Source organism: Nycticebus coucang, chromosome 10 (assembly GCF_027406575.1).
Source record: "Nycticebus coucang isolate mNycCou1 chromosome 10, mNycCou1.pri, whole genome shotgun sequence".
Taxonomy (NCBI): Eukaryota; Metazoa; Chordata; class Mammalia; order Primates; family Lorisidae; genus Nycticebus; species Nycticebus coucang.
This window is the reverse complement of record NC_069789.1, coordinates 9,650,556-9,674,249: the sequence shown is the minus strand read 5'-3', so window position 1 is coordinate 9,674,249 and position 23,694 is coordinate 9,650,556. Positions and strand designations below refer to the sequence as shown.

At 44.5% G+C, this 23,694-nt stretch overlaps 1 protein-coding gene and 1 pseudogene across 1 annotated transcript in view; one reads left to right on the top strand and one right to left on the bottom strand.

Moving 5' to 3' along the window:
- Positions 1–23,694, top strand: part of KIF26B (kinesin family member 26B) — a 490,005-nt gene that overhangs the window by 193,080 nt on the left and 273,231 nt on the right. Inside the window, exon 3 of the mRNA XM_053607520.1 lies at positions 4,195–4,728. Coding sequence (XP_053463495.1) covers positions 4,195–4,728 — 534 coding nt within the window. The remainder of the gene's footprint in view (positions 1–4,194; positions 4,729–23,694) is intronic.
- LOC128597277 (pantothenate kinase 3-like) lies at positions 9,625–10,810 on the bottom strand (annotated as a pseudogene).

The following is a 23,694-nucleotide window of genomic DNA, read 5'->3' as shown; positions in this document are numbered from 1 at the left end:
CAAATATGGTTGGGAAACTATCTTTGATTTGAAAGAGTTTCTTTTGTGATGATTATATAATAGGTGCCTAACTCGTTGAGGCAAAATAAATGAATGATGGACCTAAACCAGCTTTATTACTTGGCTGTTCTCGCTTCGGTTGAATTCCTTCATTCATTTCCCAAATGTTTGTGGAGGCCTTACTGTGGAGTAGGTGTTATGCTGTGGAATCAAAAATGGAAAGAAACAATATTTTCCCCAGTCCACAGGACAAGTGGTTTTACAGATAAGAAGTAAAGACGGTCAGCTAACCCTTAGAACGGAGGAATAGGAAAGCAAGTAATGGCATGATCCGATTTGCATTTTCATACGATCATTTTGGTGGCAGCGAGGTCTGCGAGATTGTGGTGATGAGAGGGACACTGGAAGTCTGAACATGGCAGTGGGAGGAGGGACCTTCAGGGGCTCTTAGAAAGTGCTGTGATTTGGGCCGCACCTGTGGCTCAGTGGGTAAGGCGCCAGCCCCATATAGCGAGGGTGGTGGGTTCAAACCTGGCCCCCGCCGAACTGCAACAAAAAATAGCTGGGCGTTGTGGCGGGCGCCTGTAGTCCCAGCTATTCAGGTGGCTGAGGCAAGAGAATCACGTAAACCCAAGAGTTGGAGGTTGCTGTGAGCTGTGACGCCACGGCACTCTACCGAGGGCAATAAAATAAGACTCTGTCTCTACAAAAAAAAAAGAAAGAAAGAAAGAAAGTGCTGTGATTAGAGGTGCGTGAAAAGGAGGACACAGGACGGTTCTAGATTTCTAGCCTGGGGCCCCCAAGTGAATAATGAAACTATTTACTCATCTAGTGGCTATTGGAATGAGAGGAGGTTTAAGGGCAAAGAAAATTAATTTTGAATTACCAGGTTGTGGGTATTTACCTGGGTGATGCTGCCCAGGGGCCCTTGAAAGGGCTTTTCATTTCCGTGAGATGTATCTCTCCGTGTACTGAGGCCTTGTGATGATAAGAACTAACACGGGGCTTCAGATCAAGGGTTGCTCAAGGTAAGGAGCGATCTGACAACTGCACACTGGTTAAAGACTCACCCTCAGCTTTCCTCGGGATGAGGCAATAATGGTGTTGGCTCCTGCTGTGCCGTCCGTGACCGTCATATTGGGAGTGGGTTCAGCTGTGCACTCAGGGATGGTTTTCTTGGCTCTTGAGGGGGTGGCTTTGGCTGGTGCAGGTGTGAGTGAAAGAGAGTGATGGGGAGCTGGAGCTCTGCCTGACATCTTAGGAACCGCAGACTGAACTTCTCACGTCTGAGTACGTACAGGTGGATCCTGCGAGTCACTACAGACTGAACTAGGGGTAGGATATGCCATTTGGAGGTCCAGAAACCAAGGCCCCTGGTCTGTGCCTAACAGAGAAAGATAATTGTTCCCCTGTATGCTCAGGTGCCCAGCCCGGTGCAATGCCCGGCGTTTTGGAAGCCAGCATACCTGTTTGTTAAATGTTGGGAGCCAAACAAGAAATGGTAATAGCTCAATGAAAAAGATACTGCCTCAAGGGAGAGTAGGAAAAACAGGAAGAAAAGAGAAAAGGAGTCTCAGAACCAAGGACTGCAGAGGGGACGTGTCTCTATGTCAAAGTCAAATCCAGAGTCTCCGGGCTAGGGTTGAAAATAACTGTGATGTACAGATGCACTTGCTCTTATAACTGCCCCCTTTCACTGGTATTTCTTGCATATGATTTGGGTAACAAAAAATATTCTAAATAAGCTGTTAATTTGAGGCCTCTTGACGCCAAATAGTTTGGTAACTTGAAAGTATAAGCCATTGGTTGCAGATTGTATTTAATGCCAGTCTCCTGATTTCCCACATTTTCTCCAATTATGTGGGAATGAATTATGGAACAACTAACGGATAAGTACCATGTGGTCATTAAAAAACACATTTTTGAATGATGTTTATTGATAAGAGGAAAATGTTCCTTTTCAATGTTATGTGAAAAAGCAAAGGACTCTTATCTTGGTACATATTCCCCCCGCAAATTCCCTTCGAATAAATTAAAATTTCCTAGGTGAGCAGGGTTGACAGCCATATATGTCTGTGCAAAAACTACAGGTCTGTTGTTGGATGTGACTCTTGGGATTTTGCAGTGAAAAATCACGGATTGGCAGAGAGCAGAGAAGTCTCAATGTGCCCCAAACTTGTATCCCCTTTTGTGCTGTTTCTTTGTCTGTAAGCTGAGGTGGTAATCTGTTCTAGAATGGTCCCTGAAGGGCCCTTTTGGGTCCCAGTGCTCCATGTTGTGATCAGAGACTCTCTGGATATGGCAGCTTTGGTGGAAGCGGGCCCCATGTGGTTCACATCACTTCACAGCCGGGACCTGATCAACCTTGACCTCCTATTGTTTCCCATCGTTTTATCTGACTGTCTTGAGTTTCTCCCTCCTGGGCTACTCCTTACCGTTGCTATGTAAAGAGGCCTCTTGATTTATTAATCAATTAATCAGTGCATCCTGAGCCGCTGTTCAGGGTAGTTAAACTGAGAAAACAAAATACGAGAGCCTGTAATCAAGATGGATCATAATTAAGAGCGGCCCTCACTGTGACCATCTTCCTGGCTGCCCAGTGCCACTGCCCTGGCCCACAGCTCCTCAGACCCCATTCAGCTCTGATGGGACTTCTGCAACAGCAAATCTCAGATGGGCAGGTTTCCCCCTAAAGTCCTAGCGGTAAATAAGCCTTGAGGTGAGCCTCATTCATTATGGGCAGCAACTGCCGACCCTCAAAAATTCAACCAGGCCTCCCAAAAGACATAGTGGCTCTGTCCATGTACACACACACTGTACCCTCCTGTCCCAGTTTCCCCACAGTCATGAAGCTAGAAGGATCTTACAAGAAGGACCGATGAGAAGTTCAGTGAAATTAAGTTGTCTGAGGTCACGCAAAACTCCAAGGACACAAGGAGCAGAACTGCAAAATATTTTGATACCCAGTTGGCTCTCCTGGTGCTTTTTTCTCTGGGTAATCCTGCTTTCTTATAAAAGTGGGAAGCCAAGTAAATGAAGGGCATCATCTTCAATAAATGTTCTGGTCTTTTTAAAAGATATGGGCCTCTAAAGATTTTTAAAATACAGTAAAACCTCTGGAACTTGACCACCCAAGGGCCTGTAACAAAGCCATCAGCTTATGGAGGTGGTCAGCGTAAGGACCTAGGCCTACTGTACTGATATGTACATGTGGTGCATGTCTGGTCTATGAAAATTAGGTCAACTTAAGGGGGCAGTCAGGGTAGGGAGGTGGGCAGCTATAGAGTTTCTACTGTAGTAGTTTTAGATGAAGTTTGTGTGGGAAAGTATCTTGGACTGTCAGGGACAGATTTTTATTTTAATGTGTCTCAGATCCATAGATACAGGCATGGCCAGCCTGCTGTGGGCCACGTGGTACACATGAGTTCACCTGCAGAAGTTTGCTGGGCTGCTGGATCAGGTTGGGTGTCTGATCCAGAATCTGTTTGCTTGGTTTTCTCCCGGTGGCACTTAACCACCCAGTGCTAATGAGGCCAAGATTTCCTTAGAGCAGAATCTCTCTCCCAGGCCACAAGTAGCACCTCCATCTGTGACTGACTTTCTGTGGGTAACATGGGGCCAGAGGGCCACAAGGTGTGGGTCCAGACCCCATTGTGCCTGCACAAACATTTGTGTCTCTGATCGAACGCTGTGGGCTGGTCCAAGAACAAGAAGATTCTTTTTTTTTTTTTTGTAGAGACAGAGTCTCCCTGTACCGCCCTCGGGTAGAGTGCCATGGCGTCACATGGCTCACAGCAACCTCTAACTCTTGGGCTTATGCGATTCTCTTGCCTCAGCCTCCCGAGCAGCTGGGACTACAAGCGCCCACCACAACGCCTGGCTAAAGAACAAGAAGATTCTTATTTGACTGGCTTGATGAGGAGGAGACTTAGGAATCTGTTTGGGGTTTTTTTGTACTTCTTTAATAAAAGTTTGAACTATAAAATTCTTAGGCATTTGTCAAAACATGTTTGTCAACCCTAGATGCTCTTCTGCCAGGCTGGCTTCTCATTTCTATTGGATGCCAGTCAATCAGTCAAATTCCTTGGATTTGCCTAGAGCTTAATTCATAAACCAGATATACAAATGGTGCTTACCAGCCTTGAGTTACAGGCTCTGTCTCTCTCTCTTTTTTCCTGCCTCTGTGTTCTCCAGGACCCGGCTTTCTCGGCTGTGATTCATGACAAACTCCAGGTCCCCAACACCATCCGGAAGGCATGGAATGACCGTGACAACCGCTGTGACATCTGTGCCACGCACCTGAACCAGCTGAAGCAGGAGGCCATCCAGATGGTGCTGACCTTGGAGCAGGCGGCTGGCAGTGAGCACTATGATGCCTCCCCCGGCTCACCCCCACCACTCTCCAGCATCCCCGCCCTGGTGGGCTCCCAGCACGTGGCTGGGTTCCAGCAGCCCAGGGATTGGGCTTTTGTGCCTGCAGCCTACGCCACCTCCAACTATACAGGCTTCGTCAACAAGCACGGCAGCAAACCCAACAGCCTTGGGGTCAGTAATGGGGCAGAAAAGAAGAGTGGGTCCCCCACCCACCAGGCCAAGGTCAGCCTCCAGATGGCCACCAGTCCCAGCAATGGGAACATTCTCAATTCAGTGGCCATCCAGGCTCACCAATACTTGGATGGCACCTGGTCCCTGTCAAGAACCAACGGGGTCACCTTGTACCCATACCAGGTGAGTAGCCTCGGTGAGTTTGGAAGAGCAGGGTTGGCTAGACCCAAAAGCAGAGAGGCGGGTAGCACTTCCTTTCTTCACCGTCTCCTGGAACCTCCTCAACTCACAGCCTAATGTTTCCATATGGTTCCCACAGGGTTCTAATCGAAGTGTTTCATCCGGGCCTCTGCTTTGAGAGTGTGCCTGCTTCATCCTCTGAACCCTCTGTACCTGGCCCCTCTCTGCTTCCTGGAGGCCTTGCTGGCAGTGCCAAGGGCTTCCAAGCCAGCAGGTTGACCATATGGCTCAGTGATTAAGAGCATAGACCCTGGAGATAATTGGACTAGAGTCCAAGCCCTGACTTGTCCACTTCCTAGCAGTGTGACCTTGCACAAGGGGCTTGCCCTATCTCAGGCTCTCTTATAAATGTACGTTAGCAGTGAGAGTTAAGTAGGGTATGCAGACATACAGCTGAGTATCTGCCAGATACTAGGGGGTTGTTGTTATGCCTGTTAACAGAGATTTTAGAAATTAAGGGAGATGGGTGAGAGATTTTTGAACAAAAAATATTATGGGTTCCTAAAATCATGGTGCGTAGTGCTGGACATTGGGAAGATAAAGTATACGAGGGGCCACTGATCCAGGTTAGTACTCTGCTTCCATTGTCTACACCTCCTAAAAGAGGTGTAGACTCTCCTGTTAACTCTTCTGGCTTGACAGACCTTAACCCTTTTCTATTTACAATTCACCTTTAATACCACTGGGATTGGGTTACCTATGGTGTCTTTTTTTCCTTTTCAGTTATTTTAATTAGCACACACCCCCCAACTTTTCCTATAGAAATAGGGAGCAGGTCTTAAATCTGCCAGAGAGTCTAAAAAATGTGTCTGAATTTTTCCTGGGTGAGTTTTCTGGCAAGCGAGCCACGTGCTCTCTGCGTCCCCTGCCTCAGTTGTGTGGGAAGCAGCGGAAGACACTGCCTGCCCCTGGAGTGGAGAGGTGGCCGTGGTCAGGGGTGAATTGTTTAGGGATGGTAATTGATGCAACAAATAACACTGACGATCTCAGGTACTTTCTCATCTCTTTCCCTGTCAAAGTTGGGGTTTGGTGGGTGGCCTTCTGCTGTGACAGAGAAACTTGGGCTTCATCCATCAGATGTGCCACCGGCTTCCCAGGGCCTCCCTAGCCTTCCACCTGACCTGTAACCACCCAGGAGATGAGGGAGGAGAGCTTGGAGGGTCCCGTAGGGGGATTTTGCCCCCCCCCAGCCTGGCCTCACAGGGACGCGTGTGGCTTCCATTCATATTCTAGTGGCAAGAATCCAGGCTCTTCCCTCAGGGGAAGCTGAGAAGGCCAACCTGCCCCAGTGCCTGAGAGGAGGGAAGGCTGAAATGAAGATTAGGGATTATCGCACATTTATTTGTAAATAATTGTTTTTTTTACTTCCTCCCTACCTCGGATAAAAGAATTTCATGTATGGCTGGGTGCCTGTGGCTCAAGCGGCTTAGGCGCCAGCCACATACACCAGAGCTGGTGGATTCAAATCCAGCCTGGGCCTGTCAAACAACAATGACAACTACAACCAAAAAATAGCCAGGCTTTGTGGCAGGTGCCTGTAGTCCCAGCTACTTGGGAGGCAGAGGCAAAAGAATCGCTTAAGCCCAGGAGTTGGAGGTTGCTGTGAGCTGTGATGCCACAGCACTCTACCCAGGGCGACAGCTTGAGGCTCTGTCTCAAAAAAAAAGAAAGGAATTTTATGTACAAGAATAAGTATTTATTAAGCTCTAACCAGGTTCTAAGCACCATGGTAGGTGGCAGGTGGGGCTGCTGCCTGGGGCTGGAAACCCAGGTTCCTGTCCTGAGGTCGTCACAGCCGGAGGAGCAGGTGAGTGCAAAGGCAGCGAGATGCTTTGAGATGAGAGGGTAATCCAGCCCCTGGAGGAAGGGCAGGTTGGTTGGCTGAATCATGAAGATGATTCATGCCTGCCACCAGTTTGAGATTGTCCTGGGTACATTACATTGCTTCTTTCCAACTCTAGTTAGCAAAGACCCATTTGTGCATTTCCCCTGAGTAATAATGAAAGCGACCAGAGGAAATCTCTCTGGGATAAAGAGATTTGGTGCCTGGCTATGAATCCGTATCCCCTCTGCTGTGACTGTGTCATCCTGATGCCCGGGGCTGGGGGGTGTGGGCCTGGCCAGACTGAGCGTCTCCTGCTGTGGACATCTCCCTGCAGTAAATACCGTGCGGCTCACAGTCTAGCCGACTCGCCAGAGATGGTTGACTGCTCTGAAAGCTGACCTCGTTTTTCCTGCTCACCCATACGCCCACTTCCCTCCCCACAGAGCAGATGGCCTCTGGAGTTGTGCCAGAGCTGTTCCCTGAGCAGAGAAGCATGTAGCTTTGTCACTACGGAGGGTACTGGTCCACACCCACAGAATCTGAGCCTACAGAAATGGGAGAAGACACCTGCCCTTCTTCAGTCAGATGCAGTGGGGATGAAAAAGATGAGAAAGGGCTTTCTAACTGTGAGCTTGGAGAAACTGTTGTGTGGGTAGAAAAAGGTCCTGCAAATCCCTCAATTCCTGTTACCCACACCACTGTGTAATAATCCTCGCAGGTTGCAATAGGAAGATTCTTGATTCTATATCTTTATATTTCCATAATACCTCTAGAAAGAACAAGAATCTATAAGCATCATAGATAAATATGAATCTATCCAGAAAGGTTAGAAAGCCAGTAATTTAGGAGACACTGAGCTGACATTAAAAATGTCAAACAAATCACAAAGTTAATTGGTCATTAAATATCTTAGTGAATTGGTTTCCTAGAAGCTGATAAGATGGGCCCTTTCAAAGAAACTTTCTTTTTTTAATTTGTAGACATTTAAGATAATCTGTACATATACAGAACAAAATGCTCTAGAACATTTGACCACATGAGTTTTGACTCTGAAAAGGCACCTTCTGGGGCGGAGCCTGTGGTTCAAAGGAGTAGGGCACCAGCCCTATATACCGGAGGTGGCGGGTTCAAAACTGGCCCCTGCCAAAAACTGAAAAAAAAAAAAAAAAAAAAAAAAAAAAGGCACCTTGTAAGGAAGCCTTTGAGATCCCCTGCGGGAGGAAGCTGAGACTGTGAGGCCCCCAGTACAACTGCTGCTGTACTCAGTGGCTTTTCCTATGGTGGATTCCAGGAGAGCGGAGGGGTGCGTTCTAGTCTGATGTCAGGAGCATGAGGTGTTCAGGTGTACATGTGCTGCTTCTGGCTGAGCCACTTTTCTAGAAGGTACACAGGTGGGTATTTGCATCAGGCAAACTTTCCAGGGCTCAGCCACTTGTCACCTAAAATATGCAACATGCCCCTTATCGGGCCAGCCCTCCTCTGTGGCTACCAGTTTGCCAGACTCCCAGATAGGGCAATAGCATAAGCTGTTACCATTAGATACATCATAACATTGAAAGGATTTTTAACACCACGAGTTTTTGTTTTTACCTGTTTATCGATATTCGAAGGGTATTAGGTTATTTATCTTTATGCTTTTTGACAAATCTGGAACACAGTAAAAGGAATCAGTTTGTATATTCAGTCATGGACGGTATTTCTCAAGGACATAATGTTCTCAGGTGGAATTCCAAGCAGGTAGACCAGGGTGGGGAAAGTTTTCATGTTAGAAAGCTGAATTACTTTAGCTGTAATCAAACAAGGCTGTATTCAAGAAACTTCAATTAGCTATACTTAAGAGTGTACATTATTTTGTAAAAATCTACTATGTAGTTAATAATTTAAAAAAATTTTAAAGTTTATTGACTTTTAAAAAAATTTTTTAGCATGAAAAATAATATAATATTGAGGAATAAACTTTACAATGAAATGAAAAATTTATATATTGAAAATTACAAAACATGGATGAAACAACACACAAATAAAGGAAAAGACATCCCATGTCCATGGATTGGAAAGCTTAACATCACTGAGATATCAATACTACCCAAAGCAATCTATAGATTCATTGTAATCCCTACCAAAATCCTAAATGTTTTGCAAAAGTAAAAAAAAAAAAGGTATCCCAAAATTTATACACAATCTTGGGAGTGTCCAGATAGACACAATAATCTTGTACAAGAATAAAGATGTTGAACATCTCAAACTTCTGCTTTTAATACATACTACAAACCAACAGTAATCAAAACAGAACAGTACTGACATAAAGACAGACATATACACAACTGGAATAGATTTGACAGCCTAGGAATAAACCCTTACACATAGAGTCAAATGATTTTCAACAATAGTGCCAAGGTCATTCAAAAGAAAAAGGACAATCTTGGGAGGTGCCTGTGGCTCAGTGAGTAGGGCGCTGGTCCCATCTACCGAGGGTGGTGGGTTCAAACTTGGCCCCGGCCAAACTGCAACAAAAAATATCTGGGTGTTGTGGTGGGTGCCTATAGTCCCAGCTACTCAAGAGGCTGAGGCAAGAGAATGCCTAAGACCAAGAGCTGGAGGTTGCTGTGAGCTGTGACATCAAGGCACTCTACCAAGGGCAACAAAGTGAGACTCTGTCTCTAAAGAAAGAAAAGAAAGAAAGAAAAAGGACAATCTTTTTTCAACAAAAGGTGCTGGGAAAACTGGACATTCACATGCAAAAGAAAAAGTTGAACCCTTACCTCAGATTTTTTTTTTTTTCTGTAGTGAGAGGCTGTATTACATTTAAGAATTCTACACTGGCCGTATATGTTAGGGAAAACATTTCAAATAGAAATACTTCATGTTACCGAGTTCTCTCTTAATATGGCAATATGCAGCAGCTTATGATAGTCTTTTATCCTTGGGTTCCCAGTTACAAACAAAGAGACAATAATGCCTCTGGTTTCAGCTCCTCCTGGATGACATTTATTAACAGAGAGAGACCTGACGGTTTAGCTGAAATTTGGCAGCCCAAGCAGTGCACCAAGTGCTCCAAAGTATCCCTCATGTTCTAGAAACAATGCTTTCAGTTGACCTTTTGACCAATAATCCAGTGCATATGCCAGAAGTTTCACTGAAAGAGTACTGACACGTAAAAAATGTCCAACAAAGACAACTCAGTTTATTTTCTCATAACAGCACACATTCGTGCCTCAGAACCAATGTTATTGGTGATAGTAACTAAAGTAGCTCTTGCCAGATCTTCTTTACTAACAGATTCTTGTCTCTCTTTATAAATCATATTCCCCAAACTAGACGCTACAGCCCACCCTGGCAGACCAAATCTTTCATAATCTCCTCCATAAATATCACAGACCAGCTTGTCAGCTTGGGTGCTATCACCCTTGGATTTCATTTCAAGAGCCTCTTCAGAACTTTCAAAGCCAGTCAATAAACTGCACAAACCCAGAAAGGTACCCCCTCCAAGGCTTGTCCCAGTCACTCCTTTATAGTTGTCTTTGGAATGGACTGCTAGAATACTGACTCCTGAGCCAATATTCACGACCAGCAGTGATAAGGATCGTCTAGGTGAAAAGGCATCTTTTGGCATCGCTCAGGTTCTGAGGCATTAGCAAAATAATAGCACTCTGCTTGTCCAGTGAAACTGACAGAATCTATGTACAGTGAGCCCTTTACAAGGCAGTCAAGTTCATCCAGTTTGTGCAGGTGGAGGTTTCCAATCTACTGTGCGAATTCGAACTTGTAAGCACCACCTCCTGCAGCACATAGCACCGTTTGTAACGTTGAGAAGTTTTTATCTCTTCCCATTTGGATAAAAGTAGGCAGGTCCTGGGTTGGAAATCTGACAAAGTGCAAGTTCCCTCTTCGGCCAAAAAGTGTTAAATCCTTCAGTTCAAGGTGTACATCCCGAATGCCAGTGGATCCATATGCTACATTAGAAGTCCAATATTTCAGAATACTTTTTAAGCTCTCAACTTCTTCTTCTTCTTCCTCTGCTGTGATATCAATAAGCTCAAAACGTGAGAGCTTTACTATAGTTCCCCCAATGTCCAGGCCAAAACACGGGAAAGCTTTTCAAAGGACCAGTCCATCACCATACCACCCTGAAGACGCCTAATCTCATCACAGGATCAAACTGCAGAAGATAGAAGGTTTCTTGGCCTCCTTGATCTTCATGGCGTCAGCTGAGGGGCGAGGAGCAGCCTCTAGACTGGAGCACGGAGAGCAGTGGCGGCCACTCCAGGGGGTGGTAGGGCCGCACCTAAAATTTTTATTTATTGAGACAGAGTCTTACTTTGTTAATATCCTGAGTAGTGCCATGGCGTCATGGCTCACAGCAACCTCAAACTCCTGGGGCTCAGGCAGTCCTCTTGCCTCAGCTTCCCAAGTAGCTGGGATTACAGGCGCCCGCCATTTCTTAGATATAAAGGCTGGCTATTTTTTAGAGACAGGGTCTCGCTCTTGTTCAGGGTGATCTTGAAATCATGAGCTTAAGCAATCCACCCACCTGGGCCTCCCAGAGTGTGAGGATTATAGGCGTGAGCCACCAGGCCTGGCCTTAATTAACCTTTTAATGTTTTGCTGGGATTTTTGTTGGAAAGCATTTGAATACTTGCTTGCAGCATGGAGGTCCACCACTTCGGTTAATTCTTTAGATGGGTACTTGTCATTTGTGACCGTTAGGTCATCTTTAGTTGAGTTAGGTAAGAGAATACAGATTCCCAGCAATAGTGGTGGAAAGCAAGAAATAATTTTTTTGTGCGTGTTGCTGAAGCTATGGGTAATCTGCATTTTTCCATATTTCAATAGGATCTTTCTCAGCATCAAATAATATGTTTAAAATGTCATGTACTAAGAACTTAGTCAATTCCATCTGTCGTTCGTTAGGTGCCTGGGTGATATCAACTAGGTAAGGCTGAAATGCTAATTTTAGTGTGATATTGTGATTCCCAAAGTCAGTGACCCTTTCATTGTCTTCTCCAATTAGTAGGCCTATAACAGTCGCATATTCTTTAAATGATTCACATGCACCATCTTGCTTATCTATGACCTTTGCTGATCATTCTTGGGGAGAAAGATCATCTGAAATTTCCTTTTAAAGAAGAAGTATTTTGAAAACCAATAGCTTTTTTTGAAACGCTTGGATTTTTTTTTTTGACATATATTATTAGAGTTAGTTGTACCTTGCAAAGAAATACTCAAATTGTTTTAACATGATATCACACAGATTCCTAAAGACGTATTCTTTTAATAATTCACATTGCTGATTCTATTCTTCATAAAATTTAAGTGTCTGTTCTAACAGAGATAAAGTTTTGGCTAATACTTGTCCCTGCAATAGCCAGTGCACTTTAGAATGATAGGCCAAGTCCACACTAGATACCTCATCATTCAACTTTAGCATGTTATGAAACTGACAATGCCATGTTGCATTTGCAGGAATATAGTTAGCAACACTTACAGTTCGTTACAACGTGTCATATTATAGTAAAAGTAGCACAGAAGATTTTGCTGATGCAAGATACAATGAAAAGATGAAAGTATCTGGATCTGTTAATACTTTTTAAAAATCTGTGCAATAAACTCTTCATGTTTTCCTGTCATGGAAGGTACACTCTCTGTGCACATTCTCACTAAGTTTACCGAATTTAGTCCAACTTCACAACATTTATTTTGAATAGATAGCTATTCCCTGTATTCTGTTTGCAAGAGTATCCAAAGCAAGTAACTCTTGGTTAGCAAAGAAAATCTTCTGTTACAACCCAGATGACCCAAATGATGTATAAAACCTGTGCCAATCCAGTCGTAATCTTCTGTTTATTCATCCCAAGTGATCGAATAATACATACTTTCCTTTTGAAATGTCTCATAAAGTTGTTCTATTACGTATCTATTACATATCAGTTATGATTCCCCTTGAAAGAGGCAGTTGTTTGTACTTTGAAATGTTATTGGAGTCTAAGCATCCTACAACTTTAGTAATGCATTCTTCTACAATTTCTACATCACTCAATAGTTTCCCCTTTTTCCTGAGTGTAAGGAACTTTGTAAATTGTTTCAGTGTCAATATTTACAGGTCTTATTGCTGCTTGAACGAATTATCTTTGCTTCTGCTTTTTATCTTTTGAATTTCTGCAAGACAACCTTTCACACCTCTCCCCCTGATTTAAAGTATCTGTGTTCCTGGCAGGAGTTCTAATGCCGATTTCTTTAATGTTGATGTTTCAGTATCACAAAGTGAGTAAATCATCTTTAGCAGAAACGACGTAATATTGCAATTCCCAATCCTCATTTAAAAATCTGTTTTTTTCCTTCAGCATTCTATTGGTTGTCTTTTACATGATGGGCTGCTGTGCCTCTATTCATAAATTCCACTTCAGACAGAAACACGGTGCAATGTTGTCAAAAGCTGGTGACAGACTGGTGTGCTTGACCCCTGTAAACTCTCACCAGCCAGCATTGTGTGGAGTGGTGCCAGTCAGGTGGGGGAAGCTAGAACTATATCATGAGCGTAGAGCCATCCATTTAGCCCATATGGCTTGCAGATGTTCTAATTGTGCTAGTCAGGGAAGATTATTTCATTGAAATTTATTTTATTCTTTGGTATTTTAAATACACTTCTTTCAAAAATTAAAATAAAAATAGATGAAAATAAAAGCATTTGTTTTATAAAATTTGGATTCAATCAAAAGACCGTATTGAAGGGTATAGAAGGCTACATGTGGCCTTAACATAGGTTCTCCACCCCTGGGGTGAGCATATCTTCTCTTTCTTTCCCAGTTTTTACCCTTTATACTTGTTCCTTTTATTCCTTTCCAACTAAAGAACAAGAATGGGACTCCTCCACCGCTGTCCAGCCGTGCACATTTGGCACTCAGAATCAGTCCAGCGAGGAAGGACTCCATAGATCCCTCACCTCTTCAACTTCATTTTTCATCCTTCTGTCTACCTACCTACCTGGATAGGTTGAATAGTGTCTCCTCCCTAAAATTTAGGAGGGGATGGGTAGGGCTTAGTCTGCAAGGAACATCCAAACTTCATCAGGGAATTTCAAAACAATGTTAAACTGGCCATCTGCTTGGTGTGGTGGCTGAATAAGGGATTGAGATGTTTATATCCTGATCCCCGCAGTATGTGGGCCTGTTAGCTCACATAGCAAACGTGATTTTGCAGGTGTGATTAAATTAAGGATCTTGGGATGGGGGGGATTATCTTGGATTATTCAGAGGACCCAATGTAATCACAAAGGCCCTTTAAAAGAGGGAGTTGAGAGGCTCAGAGCCAGGGAGAGGCAAAAGCTTTGCATGATGGAGGAAGGGGCCATGAGCCAGGGAGTAAAGGCAGCTCTAGAACAAGGGTGTCCAACCGTTTTTTTCTTCCCTTTGCCGTACATTGGAAAAATAAGAATTGCCTTGGACCACACGTTAAATACGCAAGTACTAAGCAAAGTTGATTAGCAAAAAAAAAAGAGGTCCATGCATACTTTGGTGGTATCCAACATCACAGATAAACAAAAAAAGTCCTCACCAGGCTTGGTGCCCATAGCTCAGTGGTACAGGTGCCAGCCACATACTCCAGGGCTGGCGGGTGGGAACCCAGCCTGGGCCTGCTAAAAACAACAATGACAATTACCAAAAAATATATATATATAGTCGGCATTGCGGCCAGCACCTGTAGTCCCAGCTACTTGGGAGATTGAGGCAAGAGACTCGCTTAAACCCAAGAGTTTGAGGTTGCTGTGAGCTGTGACACTATAGCACTCTACTGAGGGCGATGTAGTGAGACTCTGTCTCAAAGAAAAAAAGTCTCCACCAAATCAGCTTATGGCACCATCAGCTGCATGTTGGACACCCCTGCTCTAGAAGGCAAGGAATCGAATCTCCCTGAGAGCCTCCAGAAAGAGCCAGTGCTGCAGACTTAGACTTCTGACCTCCTGAGCTTTCAGAAGGTCAATTTGTGTTGTTTTAAAGCTGCTAAATTCGGGGTGATTTGTTTCAGCAGTGGTAGGAAACTGATAGACGCGGAAATATCTGGTAACTGAAAGGCTTGGTAAGGAGAAGCAACCTGGGGTGCTCAGACCGAGGAGTCGGTGCAGAAGCCTGCAGGAGGGTTAGGAACAGACCACGCTGCCCTGCAGACGGGCCAGGACATCAGCAAGTCCCATTATTTCATTTGGGTGCCTCCACAGAATGAGCGGTTACTCATCCCGCCCTGTTGGTTTTCAATTGTCTCAGATTTCCCTATTGTTATAGACTCATAATAACAAGCACACCACAGCCGCTCTCCATTGGTAGCTAGTAATTACCATTATGTAAGTTTCTCATAGTGTTGAAACTGCAGAAATCGTTCCAAACTAGGGGAGGAGGGGATGAGAGGGCCAGAAGGGCTGTGGAGAGACTTAACTGAAATATACAGAAGGGAATTCACCTTCTCCCCAGGGCTTTGGACCTGGTAGAATGCGGTTTCACAGAACTACCCCAGGAACAGTCCTGACCTCATCTGGTAAGATCTTGAGGGTCAAATGCATTTCAAAACACTTTAGAAATTGTAGAGAAGATTGGAAGTGTTCATTGGTATCGTTTTTTGTTTGGTAGGCGGATGGTGGCCATTGGAGATTTTGTCCCAGGAGAATAGGAAGATGTCCTTGCTTGAAGACAGGAGTTTTCAGTTTTGGCTACACATTAGAATCCCCTGGGGGATTTCAAGAAATCTGATGTCTAAACCACTCCAGACCAATTAACTGAGAATATCTGAGAGATAAACCCGGACTTGTTTTGAACTGGCAGGGCCAAGAACTACAGCTTTAAGAAACAGTTTATCTGGGTGGCGCCTGTGGCTCAAAGGGGTAGGGCGCCGGCCCCATATGCCAGAGGTGGCGGGTTCAAGCCCAGCCCTGGACAAAAACTGCAAGAAACAGTTTATCTGGTGTGGGTATAACAAGTACAAGAAGGAGGAGCAATCCATATAGGTAGATAGATAAGTGACATGTGGCTTAAAACAAAAGTGTGTCCTCATAGTTTTGGATACTAGAAGTTTGAAATCAAGGTGTCAGCAGGGCCGTGCCCACCCTGAGAGCGCCAGGAAGAATCCTTCCTTGGTTCTTCTAACTTCTGGTGACTCCAGGCATCACTCCGCATGTGGCGCATCCCTCCAGTCTCTGCCTGTCTCTTCCCGTGACCTGGGTCCCACTCTGTGTCCCCTCCCCTTATGGGAACACAAGTCATTGGATTTAGCATCCACTGGTATCCGATATGATCTCATCTCAATCCTCAACTAATGACGTCTGCAAAGACCTCATTTCCAAATGCGGTCACATTCTGAAGTTCCAAATGGGCACGGATTTTTGGAGAGACACTATTCAACCTACTGTAGGTGCACAGGTAGATGGATGGATGAAAAACGACGTTGAGGAGGTGAGCAATATGTGGGCTTCTTCCTCCCTGGACTGATTCTGAAGAAGGAGCAGGTGCACGTGGCCCATTCATGTTCTTTGGTTGGAAAGGAAAGAGGGTAAAGACGGGCTGAGCAAAAAGAAGGAGGGAAGTGTCACATCGGCATAGACCCTGATACCGCTGGAGGAGACACCTCAAGAGCCGGACAAAATGAAAACATGCTCAGAGATGAGGTCGAGTGATCAACTTATATACCTATGTTTTTTGGTGGAGTAATGGCCTCCTCTTCAGAACTTAGGAAATGACTGTTTCATTTGTGTTTTCACAACCCTAGTCATTAATGTAAATGTTTCTTAGAACACTGTTTGCAGGTAGATACATTTAAATGGAGGACCCCATCTAACCAGTGCTAGCGGAGCCTAATTCTTATTTTACCGACCACTCTGATAGTTTGGGCTAAGTTGGTGGTCTGTGTTTCTGTTTTTCTTCTTCTTTTTATTACTATTATTTGTTTTTATTACGTCTTTTGTACATAGATCATAAATACATTTATGCCATTTTCTTTTTTTTTTGTGGTTTTTGGCCAAGGCTGGGTTTGAACCTGCCACCTCTGGCATATGGGACCGGCGCCCCACTTCTTGAGCTACAGGCGCCGCCCCATTTATGCCATTTTCAGTGTGTTGATTATTTTTACAAATTGGAGTGCTTACATCATACTAATCAACATAGCTTTCACCTCATTTACCCAATTATAGCATTAGGACATTTGTGTTCTACACATGATAGATCCAACTTGTACTTGCAATGTGCTCCATAGGTGTGGTCCCCCTACTATCCCTACTATCCCTCCCACCCCCCTCCCCTCACCCTCCTTCCCCTTCCCTCCTTCATCCCAGGCTAAAATTGTGTTTCATTTTTCATATGCAAGTGCGAGTGATTATAAATTGGTTTCACAGTAGTACTGAGTACATTGGATACTTTTTCTTCTTTAGAAATGTTTCTCTGCTCTAGAAAGAAGCTAGAAACTGTAGGTAAGTTGCTACGCCCCTTAAAAAAGGATTGCTTTCCCACCAGCAGTGTAGAAGTGTGCCCTTTTCTCCACATCCACGCCAACATCTCTGGTTTTGGGATTTTGTTATGTGGGCTATTCTTACTGGAGTTAGATGATATCTCAAAGTAGTTTTGATTTGCATTTCTCTGATGATTAAGGATGATGAGCTTTTTTTCATATGTCTGTAGATCATGCGTCTGTCTTCTTTAGAGAAGTTTCTCTTCAAGTCCTTTGCCCACCCTGAGATGGGATCACTTGTTCTTTTCTTGCTAATACGTTTGAATTCTCTGCGGATTCTGGTTATTAGACCTTTATCGGAGGTATAACCTGCAAATATTTTCTCCCATTCTGAGGGCTGTCTGCTTGCTTTACTTACTATGTTCTTGGTTGTGCAGAAGCTTTTTAGTTTGATCTGGTCCCAGTAATGTATTTTTGATACTGCTTCAATTGCCTGGGGAGTCCTCCTCATAAAATATTCACCCAGGCTGACAGCTACGGTGCATCTTAGAATGGGTATAGGCGAAACTTACTAAAGGCAGAATACAAATGCCTACATACAATAACTAAGAAAATGCCATGAAGGCTACGTTGAACAGTTTGATGAGAATATTTCAGATTGTATATGAAACTAGCACATTGTACCCCTTGATTGCACTAATGTACACAGCTATGATTTAACAATAAAAAAAAAGGATTTCTTAGTTATTGCCCGCCCCCCCTTTGTGTGGGTGAGGAGGGTGGGGTGTGAGAGGTGATGGGAATGAGGCTGCTATCTCCCAAGCACGGGGGAGTTTCTCTCGCAGGGCTGCCTCCCAGGTGAGGGGGAATCACTGCACTAGGAGGTGAACTCAGTCAGAGGGAAGATTGCTTAGATGTTGATGCTTTTTCACAGTTATCTTTCGTTTTTGACAGCTTTCCACATCACTCGTCATTTCAGCCATCCCCCCCAGTTCTTGCTTTCTCAGGCAAAATTTTCACTTTATATTACACAGTTGAGCTGAAGAGCTAAGGCGTCTCCACAGTCCCCAGTGAGCTAGGGGAAACAGCAGCTACCGTTTTTGGTTCTTTATTATTATTATATTATTCTTGACAAAGAAAACAGATTGTTTTAGAAAAGCTGAGCCTGAGACTTATCAATGATTTTTTTTGTTTGTTTGTTTTTCGGCCGGGGCTGGGTTTGAACCCTCCACCTCCGGCATATGGGACTGGTGCCCTACTCCTTGAGACACAGGCATCACCCCTTATCAACGATTTTATACAAGCCTCACACAATGAGGGACTAGAGGGTGGGGTCCTGCTGGATTTGCCGCTCATGTCCCAGAAATAAAAATCCCAGCTTCCTAGCTCACTGTACAACCTCTGTGCACGCTTTTTAACTGCAAGGTGGGAAGTCCCAGAGTTGCTGTGGGAATCGTGGGAGATAACGTATGAACTTAGTGCTCGCTGTGTCTGACACACAGTAACCCCTCAGTTAAGTTCATTGAACCCCAAGTGCCTCTTTTAGTCAACTCAGGTTCATGTGACTCAGCAGTGAATGGAATCAGGGACCTCTTTTCTAGTCTATGAAACAGTGGTAAATGAGAAAACAAAATCATAAAATGAATATTGTCCAGCAACTCAGAAAATACCAGCCCTCCCTACATATTGCTAAAAATTAACTTTCCATGTACATATCACATCTTACATGAGGATGCCATATGTAAGGTGGCATATTTCCATATTAAGTGGAAATAATCTCATTCCACCATGAGTGAATTAATTGATATAATACAGAAAGGCTCATGGACCCATTTCCCCCCAAATTTAGGGAGCTAAAGGGAGGGAGGAGTGGGAGCAGTGTGTGGAATTTTAAATTCTATAGACTAGTAGAGAGGCCACATTTAAAATTATCCAAACGAGTAAAAGCTTATTAACTTTGGAATCAGTTTGAAAGATCAAGTAATTCAGGCATAGTTCATTCTTACCAAATGAACGTTTTAGTTTGTTTTTTGCAGTTTTGGGCTGAGGCTGGGCTTGAACCCACCACCTCCAGCATATAGGCCCAGTGCCTACTACTTTGAGCCACAGGCGCCTCCTGAAATGAATGTTTTAAAAAACAGACCACTCAGGCCTTTCATTCTTGCTTTCCTAAGATACATGCTTACGGTAAAATATAATTTTAATGCATTTGCTTTCTTATTATTGTTTGACATCTTTATTTAGAAAATAAAATCTTTATTTTTAAAATAAAGATAATTTTCATTTTTAAAATTAGGTGGATGCCTGGGCTGGGAGTGGAATCTTAAAAGTGGAGTCTACTCCTGACTCCCAGCCCAGGCATACACCTAATTAATTTTAAATTGAGACTTTACTAACAGTCTTTAGCATGACAAATTAGCATACCTTTATCTTATAGAAGTATTTGTAAGGATTAGTTAATGAGTCATATATTTCTTCTGCCTAAATCACTCCCAAGGAGTCATTTAGGTGTTTAGGAAGCAATTAGTCACCATCATTAGGACACTGGAGGCTGGTTAGTACATTTCTGCTGCATTACTGGCCTCGAAGTGTTAACATATCTTTCAGTAGCGTATCTGAGAGCCTGGGCATGACTGAGACACTGGGGAGAAAACAGGTACCCTATGAAGAGCAAGCAGAGCAACAGGCATGTCTAGGTTCAAGGCGGTGAGCCCGAGTTTTCTAATCAGATGACTCATCGGAGCCAACCTGACAGTCCCCGTCACCTTAGCAAGGCTGGTTTCCACTGCCCACGGTGCCTGAGGAGCAGCGTTGTAAGCTGGTTCACAACTGCTTTTTTGTTACAGCAAACACATCTCAGCGATGCTGATGGAAGCAAAATGGGGAGGTTGCCCTTGTAAATTAGAGATGGCAAAACCGAGGCCCAGATATGCCACGTGACCTGTCCAAGTCACACTGCTGGGAAGTGATGGAGCCAGGAGTCAACCTTGGGTTTCCTGTGCATTTGCCTCTGCCTCCCTCCCTGCCACTGCTCTCCCGAGGGAGGGGACCAGTCACTCAGACCGGCCACATGTGCAGCCTCGGGCGGGGGGGGGCACCCCAGCAGATACCACTAACATGGTGTCTCTCTGGCGATTCTGGGTGACGAGGGTTTCCAAGTCAGGTCTCCCATTGTATGGCTCTGCAGCGTCATCCGTGGAAACATAAGTGCCCTGTGTTACATCTCACTGGGAGATGAGGAAGCCAGTGGGGATAAAGGTTCAGACAAAGATGGACCAAAAATGAGTAAAGGGCTGTGTAAGCAACACTGCCATCTAGTGAGACAGGCCGACCTCAGGGGTGGGGTTGGGAGGCCTGATTGGATCTGTCCAGAAACTTACTCCACTTTCCTATTTCATTGTCACTAGTGTGGTCTTTGTTTAACAGCATAGTATAGATTTAAATTCAGCGTCCCAACGCATATCCTTTAGAAAGAACCTTATTGCCTGAGCAGCTCTCTTGCAAAAGTGGAACTCACTTTTGACCAGGTAGAAATAGCACAGAGATCTTCATGTGAATTCTGACTCACCTACTTAGAAGCCGAGTAATTTTTTGCTGTTGTTTTATTTGTGGTAAAATAAGCATACTATAAAGTTTATCATCTGAATCGTTTTTAAGTGTGCAGTTCTGACAGCATCACACGCATTTACTTTGTTGTGCAGCCGTCACCACGATCCATTTCCAGAACTCTTTGGAGATCCTGCTTTCTATTCTTTTGGAAATACACACAGAAGTGGGACGGCTGGGTCACGCGGCATGTGTTGTAATTTGTCAAGGACCTGCCGAACGGTTTCCTCCAGCAGTGGTGCCATTGACATTCCCACCAGTGGTGCTTTAGGTTTCTAGCTGTTCCACAACCTCTCCAGCACTTTCTACTTTCTGTTTTTTCTGCACTACAAGGTGCTGTCACACTGGTTTTGATTTGCACTTGTCTAATTATTAGCGATGCTCAGCGTTTTTTCATGTCCCTTGGCCGTTTGTGAACTAATATTTGGTAAACCACTTGACCACTCAAAGCCCCAATTTCCACTTCTAGAGAATGGGAATGGTACCAATCTACTAGTATAGCATGTGTCTCTTGAGATTATTGAAAGATTACATTCACTCTGAAATACTATATTTGAGTCCTACCACTCTGGGAGGCCAAGTTAGGATGATCACTTGAGCTCAGCAGTTTGGAGACCAGCCTGAGCAAGAGTGAAACCCCATCTCTGCTAAAAAATAGAAAAATTAGGGGTGGTGCCCGTGGCTCAAAGGAGTAGGGCACCAGCCCATATGCCGGACATGGCGGGTTCAAGCCCAGCTCTGGCCATAAACTGCAAAAAAAAAAAAAAGAAAAATTAGCTGGGCCTTGCGGTGGGCGTCTACAGTTCTAGCTACGCAGGAGGCTGAGACAAGAGTATTGCTCAAGTCCAAGAGTTTGAGGTTGCCGTGAGCTCTGATGATGCCACCGCAGTCATCCGAGGGTGACAGAGTGAGACTCTGTCTCAGAAACGACTAATAATTTTTTTTAGTTCTGTGTACTTTTCTAGGCACTGGTTTTAAGCCATTTATACCTATTTATGTAAAAATCATTTTACATGTATTTAATCATTTTTTTGTGTATTAATAATCATTTTATTTGTCCACAAAGTGTCCAGCCATTGTCAGTACTATTTTTCATAGTATGTGGCTGGATACTTTCTGGACATCCATTTCATATACTTTTATATATTTTTGCTATTTCATACATATGAGAGACACACACAGAGAGATACACAAAATCCTATAAAATCAGCCTGCACTGACAGACCACTCACAGAGCACGGCTCTGTACCTCACTGTGGCCTGGCACCACATTTAGAGGTGAGGCACACATACCTGAGCCATGAACATACCTCTGAAAAACAGTGGTGGAGGGCGGTGCCTGTGGCTCAAAGGGGTAGGGCGCCGGCCCTATATGCCGGAGGTGGCGGGTTCAAACCCAGCCCTGGCCAAAAACTGCAAAACAAACAAACAAAAAAACAAACAACAGTGGTAGAACTAATGAATTTGCAAAACTAAGGCATCTCACATCTGAATGGGATACAGCTCTGTTTTTTGTTTTTTTTTTTGTAGAGACAGAGTCTCACTGTACCGCCCTCGGGTAGAGTGCCGTGGTGTCACATGGCTCACAGCAACCTCTAACTCTTGGGCTTACGCGATTCTCTTGCCTCAGCCTCCCGAGCAGCTGGGACTACAGGCGCCTGCCACAACGCCCGGCTATTTTTTTGTTGCAGTCTGGCCAGGGCTGGGTTTGAACCCGCCACCCTTGGCATATGGGGCCGGCGCCTTACTGACTGAGCTGCAGGCGCCGCCCTCCACCACTGTTTTTCAGAGGTGATACAGCTCTGTTTTTAGCAGTCACGTCATGATTAACACCTTGAATGTCACCTTTTTGCAGGGCTTGCTCTGTAGCTTCGAGATTCATTTATAGCCCACCTCGAAGGCAGCTGAGACCGTGGATTGGAGGTTTTGTTGAAGACAATAGTTTTTCGTTTTCTTCTAAAGACAGATTGTACTTTCTCATCTAAATAACCTTTGTGATAGAGTGCAGATGCTTCAAAGGATTAACTGCTGCTATTAGGCTAGGTGGCTCCCTCTCTCCAAATGCTCTGGTCTGTTCATTATTGTTTGGGAACCTGGCAATTTACAAGCAGCAACCACTTTGTTGAGTCCATTAGGAGGTAAGAGAAGGATCAGTAGCAGAGGAATGAAAATTCTTGTGTGCAAGTTGTGAGTAGAAAAGATGAATGGTGGTTGCTGAGGCTTTCTGAAGGAAATGAGGGCAAGACGTGCTGTCCTCTGATAGGACAGAAGCTTTCCCCTTCTAGAAAAGGGGCTGCCAGTCCACTCTGGATGGAGGAACTGATCACAGACTCCTTTCCGAACACATGCCTGGATTGCTAAAACTTGAACAAAATATTTCAGCTGTTGAAATGGTCTTTCCTTTGGGAAAACTGTGGGGACAGTACAGAGAGTACAAACACTGAATCTTAATTCTAGTCCACGTCTACTTTTATTATGGCCTTGGGCAGTTTTTCTGATCTTTTCTTCTGAAGAGCAGAAGCCTTATATTGTTCCTGGATTCGTCAGCCCGGGAGGGGACATCCAGCATCGCCCCTGCCAATGTGCTTCTGCTTACTGGGTTCTGTTTCTCTCCCAGGTGACCAAGTTCACTGTTTCTCACCTGTAAGAACCAACTGTGAATATCTTTAATTTAGTATTGTAGAAATAAAAACTATAACCAGGTGGCGCCTGTGGCTCAGTGAGTAGGGCGCCGGCCCCATATACCGAGGGTGATGGGTTCAAGCCCAGCCCCGGCCAAACTGCAACAAAAAAATAGCCGGGCGTTGTGGCGGGCGCCTGTAGTCCCAGCTGCTCGGGAGGCTGAGGCGAGAGAATCGCGTAAGCCCAAGAGTTCGAGGTTGCTGTGAGCCGTGTGATGCCACAGCACTCTACCTGAGGGCGGTACAGTGAGACTCTGTCTCTACAAAAAAAAAAACAAAAAAACAAACTATAACCAATACGTAAGTATGCCAGGCCCTGTGCGTATCGAAGCAGATAAGCTTTGTAATGTTCCTGTAAAGTAGGTAGATAAT